The 12,325-nt window shown below is 41.0% G+C and overlaps 2 protein-coding genes across 2 annotated transcripts; both read right to left on the reverse strand.

Moving 5' to 3' along the window:
- Nucleotides 1-940: 940 nt before the first annotated feature.
- On the reverse strand, nucleotides 941-1,918 carry LOC133640826 (trace amine-associated receptor 1-like). Its single transcript, XM_062034504.1, has one exon. The coding sequence runs from the start codon at nucleotides 1,916-1,918 to the stop codon at nucleotides 941-943; it is 978 nt and encodes a 325-aa protein (XP_061890488.1).
- Nucleotides 1,919-9,891: 7,973 nt separating this feature from the next.
- On the reverse strand, nucleotides 9,892-10,875 carry LOC133640518 (trace amine-associated receptor 1-like). The gene has a single exon (XM_062033983.1). It carries the CDS (start codon nucleotides 10,873-10,875, stop codon nucleotides 9,892-9,894), a length of 984 nt encoding a protein of 327 aa, XP_061889967.1.
- Between the last annotated feature and the right edge of the window lie 1,450 nt (nucleotides 10,876-12,325).

Here is a 12,325-nt window from a genome sequence, read left to right on the forward strand (position 1 = left end):
TTTAGGACAAAAGGTGTTGTAAGTGTTAACCTAGTCTCCTTTGAATTTTAATTTTTTTTGCGTGATTTACAGTTTGAAACATGTTTGTAGCTTTTTCGGGAAACAGATGTATTATTCGAGATTTGGCGGTATACCGTTTAGAGCAGTGGTTCTTAACCTGGGTTCGATCGAACCCTAGGGGTTCGGTGAGTCGGCCTCAGGGGTTCGGCAGAGTCTCCGCCGCGGAGGTCAAGACACGCCCGACTCATCGTGTAAATAAAAACTTCTCCCTCTAATTCTTCCCTCTAATTTTCCATATGTGTGAGCAAAAGCAAAAACTCATTGGGCATTGGGTGGAGCACATATGAGCGACGTCAGACGTGCACATGCACTGTGGTCACATCTGCAGCACACCTGTCCCAAACCTGACTAAATAACAAGTTCAATGTTTTATTGTTGTAATCAAATAATAGCAGTAATTTCCATGAGATTATTTTCTAATATAAGTGTTTTGGCCCACTTACAATGACTATAACATGTTGTTTTTCATGAGCTGTGTACTAGTATTATATGTCTGGGTGGGGGTCCTACTTTGGAAATAATGTGTACCCCTTTCAGATATCGCATTTAGTTCCCACTAAAACATTCACATGTTGCACAATGAGATGTAAACATTGGATTATGTGTACATTCCTGTAACTTTCTGTTTGTAAAATATATCTGTATTAGTATTTCTTTAATATAATAACATAATTGTATGATTACGGTTCGGGTTCGGTAAATGCGCATATGAAACTGGTGGGGCTCGGTACCTCCAACAAGGTTAAGAACCACTGGTTTAGAGGGCACACTATTACCAGCATTACTTGGTTTCATCTTACTCCCGATTAGGAGATTCACCTGCACATGCAACACAGCCTTTGTAAGAATTTATGTAACAAATCATAACTCTGCCGTTTCGTCAGAATAAATTGCTGTTGGCAAGATCTCCTTGAAATATTTTGCCGGTTAGGATCATTTTGAAAGCGGAGCGGAACCAGTTGTAGAAGAAAGCATAGATGAAAGGATTGAGCATGGAGTTGGACAAGGTGAGCCAGTTCAGGGTCTCCATGACCGCCACCGACGGAGGACTGCGGAATAACGGCTGGAAGACCACGGAAAAAAAGTATGGAGTCATGAATAGTAAGAAGACTCCCATAACAATGGCCAGAGTCCTGGTGGCTTTCCTCTCCACTTTGCTCACAGACTTTGAAGCGTGGATGTTGCTCAGCTGCTTCTGAGCCACGAAGAAGATCTTCAGGTAGATGCAGCTCATGACCACTGCAGGCAGGTAGAAGGAGAAAAGTGGTCCCATGATGTTTGCAAGCAAAACATGAACTGAGCACATTTCACCGCAAGTTCCTTGGCTGAATCCTCCGACCGTAATACCGAGCGCAATCACAACCGCGACGCTCCAACACGCCCCGATCATCGCGGACGCCACCCGGTCGCTCATCTTGGACGCGTACGACAGCGGCCGGCACACGGCGTAGTATCGGTCTATGGAAATGCAGCACAGGTTGAGAATAGAAGTGGTGCAGAGTATGATATCCAGGCTGTCCCGTATCTGACAGGCGAAAAGGTGGCGATGGAGACAGGCGGTGACAGTCAAAGTCATGCTGAAAGGAAACACCAGAAGGCCCACCAGCAGGTCGGCCACGGAAAGAGATAAGATGAGATAATTAGTGGGAGTGTGAAGCTGCTGGAAGTGCATGACAGAAATGATGACCAGAAGGTTCCCACATATTGTCACAGCAGACAACAGAGCAAGGAGAACATAGACTGAAACACAGGTCACGGAAGGCCGGCTGCTAAATGACACAGATGCATTGTCAGATTCATAACAAGGATGCATGACGTTAAGATCATAGGTCCAGTTGACCATGGACTCTGCTCCCATTCTCCTCGATATCTGCAATAATCACGCACAATATTAGTGGAATGAACATGCACTTCATGCACGTCGGGACAAACAGGACTCTCACCTGCAGACGCCTCCTCAGGTGTGTGTGTCGCAGCCATCAAGCCATATTTATAATCACCGATCATAAGCATATTCCGCAAACAAAATCTCTCCTCCAATCAGATGGAATGTGAGTTGGGCCTCATTCTCGGGTATGATTTAGCATGTCATACTTCATAATACCCAAGGTCCTTTCCTAAAGGTTGAATAACACAACTAGAAATTGAAGGTATTAAAGTGGCCCTGTTATGCAAAAGCAACTTTTCTTACCTACTGGTACCTCTTTTCGGAGTATAAGTCGCTCCGGAGTATAAGTCGCACCGGCCGAAAATGCATAATAAAGAAGGAAAAAAACATATAGAGGTTGCACTGGAGTATACGTCACATTTTTTGGGGGAAATGTATTTGATAAAAGCCAACACCAAGAATAGACATTTAAATAAATAAATAAATGGGTTATACTTGTATAGCGCTTTTCTACCTTCAAGGTACTGTTGCGTCGACAGCTCTTCCTCCCAAGGAAGTCAAAGTCTGCTGTCCACTCCCAAGTTCTTTTAATGGCAAATAAGCTGATGTTAAATTGACCACCAAAAGCAGTAGTTGGTATTTCGTTGTTTATTGTCAAAGCTTTGGCAATAATGAGACCAATCCAGCACCCAAGCGTTCCCTAGCCCGGTCCAGATCGGTCTACCAAAACCCCGGAACTCCTGTCTACTTCCTCCTTCTCCTGTCCCCCCCACCTGCTGTTTTCCCCAGTCTAGCTGTGCTTCTTATCTTAGGAATGTAATGGCAGTCTCAACAAAGACAGTGCTCTGACTCTAACCAAGGACACTCGAATCTAAGCACTTTGTACCACACGAGACATTAGCTGATGTAAATATGACTATAGGAGTTTTTAGAAAGAAGTAACACTTAAATATGGATGTATGGAAAATATCTCGTTCCATCAGTACTCAAAGCGCTTTGACAGTATTTCCACATTTACCCATTCACACACACATTCACACACTGATGGCGGGAGCTGCCATGCAAGGCGCTAACCAGCAGCCATCAGAGGCAAAGGGTGAAGTGTCTTGCCCAAGGACACAACGGACGTGACTAGGAAGGTAGAAGGTGGAAGTTTGAAATTTGAAAGGCAATTTAAAATAAATAAAGAATAGTGAACAACAGGCTGAATAAGTGTACGTTATATGAGGCATAAATAACCAACTGAGAACGTGCCTGTATGGTTTTTTGTGATTGATTGATTGAAACTTTTATTAGTAGATTGCACAGTACAGTACATATTCCGTACAATTGACCACTAAATGGTAACACCCAATACGTTTTTCAACTTGTTTAAGTCGGGGTCCACTTAAATTGATTCATGATACTAAAAAGGTGTGTACAAAAGCGTGCACACTTCTGACTAAAAAGGTGTGTACAAAAGCGTGCACACTTCTGACTAAAAAGGTGTGTACAAAAGCGTGCACACTTCTGACTAAAAAGGTGTGTACAAAAGCGTGCACACTTCTGACTAAAAACGTGTGTACAAAAGCGTGCACACTTCTGACTAAAAAGGTGTGTACAAAAGCGTGCACACTTCTGACTAAAAAGGTGTGTACAAAAGCGTGCACATTTATTACTAAAAGGTTGAGTACAAAAGTGTGCTCATTTATGACTAAAAAAAAGTGTGTTCTAAAGCGTGCACACTTCTGACTAAAAAGGTGTGTACAAAAGTGTGCACACTTCTGACTAAAAGGTGTGTACAAAAGCGTGCACATTTATGACTAAAAGGTTGACTACAAAAGTGTGCTCATTTATGACTAAAAAAGTGTGTACAAAGACGTGCACACTTCTGACTAAAAAGGTGTGTACAAAAGCGTGCACATTTCTGACTAAAAAGGTGTGTACAAAAGCGTGCACATTTCTGACTAAATAGGTGTGTACAAAAGCGTGCACACTTCTGACTAAAAAGGTGTACAAAAGCGTACACATTTCTGACTGAAAAAGTGTGTACAAAAGCATGCACATTTATGACTAAAAAGGTGTGTACAAAAGCGAGCACACTTCTGACTAATATGTATGATATGTAGAAAAGCGTGCACATTTCTGACTAAAAAGGTGTGTACAAAAGCGTGCACACTTCTGACTAAAAAGGTGTGAACAAAAGCGTGCACACTTCTGACTAAAAAGGTGTGTACAAAAGTGTGCACACTTCTGACTAAAAGGTGTGTACAAAAGCGTGCACATTTATGACTAAAAGGTTGACTACAAAAGTGTGCTCATTTATGACTAAAAAAGTGTGTACAAAGACGTGCACACTTCTGACTAAAAAGGTGTGTACAAAAGCGTGCACATTTCTGACTAAAAAGGTGTGTACAAAAGCGTGCACATTTCTGACTAAAAAGTGTGTACAAAGACGTGCACACTTCTGACTAAAAAGGTGTGTACAAAAGCGTGCACATTTCTGACTAAAAAGGTGTGTGTACAAAAGCGTGCACACTTCTGACTAAAAAGGTGTGTACAAAAGCGTGCACATTTTTTACTAAAAAGGTGTGTACAAAAGCATGCACATTTATGACTAAAAAGGTGTGTACAAAAGCGTGCACATTTATGACTAAAAAGGTGTGTACAAAAGCGTGCACATTTCTGACTAAAAAGGTGTGTACAAACGCGTGCACATTAATGACTAAAAAGGTGTGTACAAAAGCATGCACATTTCTGACTAAAAAGGTGTGTACAAAAGCGTGCACATTTCTGACTAAAAAGGTGTGTACAAAAGCGCTCACATTTCTGACTAAAAATGTGTGTACAAAAGCATGCACATTCAATGCTGACTAAAAAGGTGTGTACAAAAGCGTGCACATTGCTGACTAAAAAGGTGTGTACAAAAGCGTTCATTAATTATTGTTATATATTGTCAAATTTTAGTGTTTTTTAAAAATAATTTCAGGGCAGTGAATTGTTTTTATTTTTTTATGTAGTTTGATTTCTTTTAATTTGAGTCCTTTTAACCGTAAGAAAATAGTCACAATGTAAATGTAAACACAATAAGACTGTAAAGACCCTCTCCATTAAAGAAGAGGATGTACGCCGGCAGTTCTTGAAGCTGAATACGCGGAAGGCCCCCGGGCCGGATGGTGTCTCCCCCTCCACTCTCAGACACTGTGCGGACCAGCTGGCTCCTGTCTTCACTGACATTTTTAACACCTCTCTGGAGCTATGCCGCGTGCCGTCCTGCTTTAAGACCTCTACCATTGTCCCTGTCCCCAAGAAAGCACGGATCACAGGACTAAATGACTACAGGCCGGTCGCGCTGACGTCTGTGGTCATGAAGTCCTTTGAGCGCTTGGTCCTGCCTCACCTCAAGGACATCACCGCCCCCCTCCTGGACCCACTGCAGTTCGCCTACAGAGCCAACAGGTCTGTGGATGATGCAGTGAACCTGGCCCTCCACTTCATCCTGGAGCACCTGGACTCCCCAGGAACCTACGCTAGGATCCTGTTTGTGGACTTCAGCTCTGCCTTCAACACCATCCTCCCTGGACTGCTACGAGACAAGCTCTACCAGCTCAGCGTGCCCGACTCCCTCTGCAGTTGGATTAATGACTTCCTGACAGACCGAAGACAGCACGTAAGGCTGGGGAAGATTGTCTCGGACAGTCGAACCACAAACACTGGTACTCCTCAGGGCTGTGTACTCTCCCCCTGGCTCTTCTCCCTGTATACAAACTGCTGCACCTCCAGTCACCAATCCGTAAAACTGCTCAAGTTTGCGGATGACACCACCCTCATCGGGCTCATCTCGAATGGCGATGAGTCCGTCTACAGGAGAGAGGTAGACCGGCTGACGTCCTGGTGCAGCCTCAATAACCTGGAGCTGAACGCCCAGAAAACAGTGGAGATGATCATGGACTTCAGGAAAGTCACAGCCCCACCATCCCCCCTCACCCTGATTGACTCTCCCACCCCCGTCCCCATTGTGGACTCCTTCCGTTTCTTGGGCACCACCATCACCCAGGACCTCAAGTGGGAGCTGACCATCAGCTCCCTCATCAAGAAGGCCCAGCAGAGGATGTACTTCCTGCGGCAGCTGAGGAAACTTAAGGTGCCGACCGAGATGCTGGTGCAGTTTTACTCAGCCATCATAGAGTCCATCCTGACCTCCTCCATCACAGAGTGGTTCCCCGGCGCCACAGTCCAGGATAAGAATAGACTGCAACGCATCGTACGTGCTGCGGAGAAGGTGATTGGCTGCAAGCTCCCATCCCTCCAGGACTTGTTCTCCTCCAGGACCAGGAGGCGTGTGGGTCGGATCACAGCTGACTCTTCTCACCCTGGACACACACTATTCTCCCCTCTCCCCTCAGGCAGGAGACTACGCTCCATCCAGACCCACACCTCCCGCCACCTGAACAGTTTTTTCCCCTCGGCCATCAGGCAAATGAACAAGAACTCCTAACAGCAGCTCCTTGAATTTCTTGAATCCCTTCTAAGTCTATCTGATAGCTCAGTCACAGCTCTTTTTATACCAAATATGTGTTATATGTGTTTTATGTCGCACGTTTGCACCAAGAAAAATTCCTAGTTTGTGAACCCGTTCTCAAACAATGGCAATAAAACTATTCTGATTCTGATTCTGATTCTAAATTGTTTGCCACTTGCCAACATTAAAAATTGTATTTGTAGCAATGTCCTGAGTTTTAAGAGCTACTTCTTTTACTTTACCCGTGACATTAATTCAACACAAATAATTATGTTTTGTCTGTTCCGGTTTCCAAACGTCAACATTGAGAAAATAACTATTCAAAGAAGATCATCACATAGAAAGTCTTCTTCAAAGATTCTGCATCATCCCAAGGATGCTCGGTTTAAGGCAGCGTTTCTCAAAGTGTGGGGCGCGCCCCACTGGTGGGGAATAGAGACATGACAGGTGGGGCGCGAGGAACGGGAGGAAATTTCACTTTTATTTTTTTTATTTTTTTATTATTATATTCTTTGATTTTTTTTTTTACTATGCTTTCATTTTCTATACACACTGGAAATCACTTTGTGATTCTGTCTGTGAAATCCGCTATATAGATAAATGTAAATTACTTTTTTTCCTGTATGCTTTACATTTCTAGGTAGGAGCGAAAGTTTGACAGACAGCAACAGTAACTAATGGGGGCGGGGCTAAGCGGAAGCTTTGTGAATGGCGAGTCACTGTGCGAGGATTTGCTGTTTTGCAAATACATAAAAAATAGAGCCACTGCTGATGAGCTGTTCGAGATAATGGACAGTTTCCTCAAAGAACACGACCTTAAATGGGAAAACTGTGTGGGCTTTTGCTCTGATGGCGCGCATGGCAAAGTCAAGAAACGGGCTGCAGGCTCTAATAAAGAGGGTTGCGCCAAATGCGCATTGGACACAATGTGTCATTCACCGGGAAACACTCGCGTCAAGGCAGCTCAGCCCCGAATTCAATGAGGTTTTAACAGTGGCAGTGTCAAGCCTGCAACCCCCATTTGAAAAGCTGTGCAGTGCAAAACAGGCTCATTGCAGCCACTAATGCTGGAGTACTGTAAAACTCATGTTCACTTGCCCTGTCCTCCTTTTTTTGGCAAAGATTGCAAAGTGGCACTTTTATTTTCATTTATTATTGAACTTGATGCAAGTTATTTGAATTATTATTGAACTTGATGCAAGTTATAACACTTTTATTTGATTTATTATTGAACTTGATGCAAGTTATAACACTTTTATTTGATTTATTATTGAACTTGATGCAAGTTATAACACTTTTATTTGATTTATTATTGAACTTGATGCAAGTTATAACACTTTTTTTGATTTATTATTGAACTTGATGCAAGTTATAACACTTTTGTTTTATTTATTATTGAACTTGATGCAAGTTATAACACTTTTATTTGATTTATTATTGAACTTGATGCAAGTTATAACACTTTTGTTGTATTTATTATTGAACTTGATGCAAGTTATAACACTTTTGTTTTATTTATTATTGAACTTGATGCAAGTTATTTGATTTACTATTGAACTTGATGCAAGTTATGACACTTTTATTTGATTTATTATTGAACTTGATGCAAGTTATAACACTTTTTTTGATTTATTATTGAACTTGATGCAAGTTATAACACTTTTTTTGATTTATTATTGAACTTGATGCAAGTTATAACATTTTTGTTTTATTTATTATTGAACTTGATGCAAGTTATAACACTTTTATTTGATTTATTATTGAACTTGATGCAAGTTATAACACTTTTTTTGATTTATTATTGAACTTGATGCAAGTTATAACACTTTTGTTGTATTTATTATTGAACTTGATGCAAGTTATAACACTTTTGTTTTATTTATTATTGAACTTGATGCAAGTTATTTGATTTATTATTGAACTTGATGCAAGTTATAACACTTTTATTTGATTTATTATTGAACTTGATGCAAGTTATAACACTTTTTTTGATTTATTATTGAACTTGATGCAAGTTATAACACTTTTGTTTGATTTATTATTGAATTGATGCAAGTTATTTTATTTGATATTGAACTTGATGCAAGTTATACCACAGCTGCACAGTTATTTCATTTATTATTGAACTTGATTTTATTTTATGTTATTGAGTTTGAATGTATAAAACTTGATGTTACTTGATGTTCGATACATTTGAAAATGTTAAGCTTGGCATTAGCGTTCTGTTGGGGCGATGGGGGCAGGTGGGGCTTGAAAACTCCCCCTTGTCCAAAGTGGGGGATGACAAAAAAAGTTTGACAACCACTGGTTTAAGGATTGCACCTTGAATAATTCTTGTTTTCAGACTAAAACACTTACTTTTAGCTTCAAAGTCCTGCTTGTTTTTAGACTAGGCCATTTTAATTCAGAAGGTCTTTTCAGACATCTTCTATCTTCTCAGCTCTTTTTTGTGATATGTGTGCTTTTTTAATGCCCCAGAATGAAGCACATATATTTTCTTATTTTCTATCCGATGTTAGTAAAAAAAAAACATTTTCAAAATGCATCAAAATAATTTCATGTCAGCCACAAACAAAAACAAGGCAAAAATAATAATACGGTAATGTGCAAATATAAAAAAGTAATACTTTAGTTAAAAAAAAAAATCATTTCCAGGCAGCAAATTATTTTTCTTTTTTAAAGTAGTTTGTTTTCTTTTTATTTGAGTCCTTATAACCGTGAGCAAATAGTCACAATGCAAATTGTTTGCCACTTTCCAAAATGTAAAATTGTATTTGTAGCCATGTCCTTATTTTTAAGAGTTATTTCCTCTACTTTACACCGTGACATTAATTTAACATGAATAATTATGTTTGGTCTGTTCCGCTTTCCAAACGTCAACATTGAAAAAAATAACTATTGAAAGAAGGTCATCATAACATCATGCTGTTTAAGCGGAAATCCATGCAGGAAATCACCGACAATCAGAATAAGAATCAAATCAGAATCAGCTTTATTGGACAAGCATGTGAAATACCAGGAATTTGACTTGGTAGGCCTTGCTCTCTTTGTTCATTGTAAACAATAATGATTAACTACACATATTAACAAGTACTTCAATAAGTCAAATGTAAAAGGCTAATAAATAACAGTGCAGTGATGAATAGAGCAAAGAGCAACAAAGATGATGACTTGAACATGACTTATTATATCCAAAGTCACAGATTAGCTCCAGAGTTGCAACTGCGACATTATTATTAGTATCCCTTTAATTTAGGTAGCCAGGGACTGCAGATGGAAATGAGCTATTTAGCTATAATCTGGTACAGAACATATCTGTCTTTGAACTTAATGTTTCTGTGCATTGTCCCTTCAAATAAAGACTAAACTAACTAACTATTGCGATATTTCAACTTAAGAGCACAAATAAGCAGCATTCTGTGTTAGCATTCACAGAAGAACATTAAAAGAGTTTGGTGGTAGCAAAACCTGCCTGAAATATTTTCCCGGTCATGATGAGTTTAAAAGCTGTTCTAAACCAGCTGTAAAAGAAAGCATAGATGAAGGGGTTAAGCATGGAATTGGAGAGGGTCAGCCAGTTTAGTGTCTCTATCACAGCAACGGGCGTGATACGGAAAGTGAAAGGCTGAAAGATGATACAAACAAAGTACGGCGTCCAACATAGAATAAAAACTCCCATCACTGTAGCCAACGTTTTGGTCGCTTTCCTCTCCATCTTACTGACGCCTCCTGACTTTGACTTGTGGATGACGCGTACTTGCCTCTGTGCCACGAGAAATATTCTCAAGTAGATGCTGAGCATGATGATGACTGGAATGTAAAAGGAAAATATGCACCCTATAGTGATTGATATCAACGCATCCATTAAACAGCTGCCTTCACATTTGCCTTGATTAAATCCCGCAACCGTGACTCCGATTCCTAACAGTGCAGAAATCCCCCAGCTTACCAGGACCATAGAACCAACAACACGGTGGCTGATTTTGCTCCTGTACGTCAGGGGCTGGCACACTGCGTGGTATCTGTCGACAGAAATGCAGCACAGGTTCAATATGGACGCCGTGCTCAGCGTGACGTCAAAAGTACCTCGTATTTTACACAACAGGCCTTCGTGATGCCAGCAGGAGAACACAGTGAAAGCCATACTGAAAGGAAAAACTAGAATCCCGACGAGCAGGTCGGCCACAGCTAAAGACAAAATGAGGTAGTTAGTCGGACTCTGTAGCTGTCGGAAACAAACTACAGCGATTATTACGAGAAGGTTCCCGCATACGGTGCAAAGTGACAAAAAGCCAAGAAAAACATACAAAGAAAGGCACGCAACTGAGGGACGACTTGCAAATATGTAAGATGTATTATCTAATGTGTAGCAGGGGTGGATGTAATCTAAAACGTTGGTCTTGTTGACAGTCATCTCCTCTTCCATCCCTATGGATTCCTGGAATCAAATACACAACTACTGAAAAGCATACAACACCATCAGGAACATAACATGACAAACTCTTACCAAGTCAGTCAGAGCATCAATGCTGCTCTCAGTTTCCGTGGAGCCCTTTTCAACTTCCACATAATTAACATAATTCATGCAAATATTTCTCGGCCAATCATTTTGCATTCATTGATGACCGCACGTTTCAGTGGTTTGAGACGTCTCGAAACAAGTTTGATGCTTGAGGTGGAGACATAGTAAGTACCTCTAACACAGTACCAACTCCCAAAAGATCAGCCAAGCCATCGGCCCACACGATGACCTGCTCGCCACGGTCATAAAGCGGAAACTGAGGTGGTACGGACACATGACCAGATCCTCAGGCCTTGCAAAAAACATCCTGCAAGGCACCGTGCAAGGTGGCAGGAGACAAGGGACACAAAAGAAAAGATGGGAAGATAACATCGGAGAATGGACTCACTTGAAACTCACTGAGGCAATGAGAGCTGCTGAGGACAGAGAAAGAGAGAGCTGGTCAACAGATCGTCTGTGGTGCCCCAACGACCCCCCGGGGTTATGGGATAGGTACAAGGTACAGGTACAACTCCTGGTACCTGGGAATCAATACTGATACTCAATGGCACCAATGTGTGTGTTGATAAATGTTCATTTGTTTAAAGGAAGATTTTAATCTACATAAAAAACACTTCCTTGTGGTCCAGATAATATTATTGGATATGCTTTGGTGTACGTTCTGCGTAAATTTTGCTTCACCATCTTTTAATAGACTTACTGGGTTATAGATAAACCTATGGATAACGGAGACATATATAATAGTCTCCATTTCAGGAGAGAGAGGACGCTAAAGGCAGTGCCTTTAAGGCACGCCCCCAATATTGTTGTCCGGGTGGAAATCGGGAGAAATTCGGGAGAATAGTTTCCCCGGGAGATTATCGGGAGAGGCACTGAATTTCGTGAGTCTCCCAGGAAAATCGGGAGGGTTGACAAGTATGACTGTAACGCCGTTATTTTCAGCGGTAACTAGTAGTCTAATGCGTTATTTTTTATATTCAGTAACTCAGTTACCATTACTACTTGATGCGTTACTGCGTTATTTTACGTTATTTTTTATGTAGTATCGGCTAGAAAGTGAGAAGATCTGAATGTGTTTTATTGGAGAGTTGCAGTGTCGTCCTTCTGATTCTTCCTCTGTCACAAGAGGCGCGCTGTGTGTGTGTGGGTGTGTGTGTGGGGGGTGGGGGGCGTGTCTGTGTTTACTAACAAGAGACCATGGCGTAGCAGAAGTCGAGTTTCTTAACATGGAGATATTCTCACTACTTTTCTTTTGTCGAGCACAAAGAAAATAACATTTTAGTTAAATGTAAGTTGTGTCTTGGATCAAAGATCCTATCTACTGCCCAAAACAGCAATTCAAATCTGCTGAAAC

The sequence above is a fragment of the Entelurus aequoreus genome, linkage group LG23, assembly GCF_033978785.1.
Source record: "Entelurus aequoreus isolate RoL-2023_Sb linkage group LG23, RoL_Eaeq_v1.1, whole genome shotgun sequence".
Lineage (NCBI taxonomy): Eukaryota > Metazoa > Chordata > Actinopteri > Syngnathiformes > Syngnathidae > Entelurus > Entelurus aequoreus.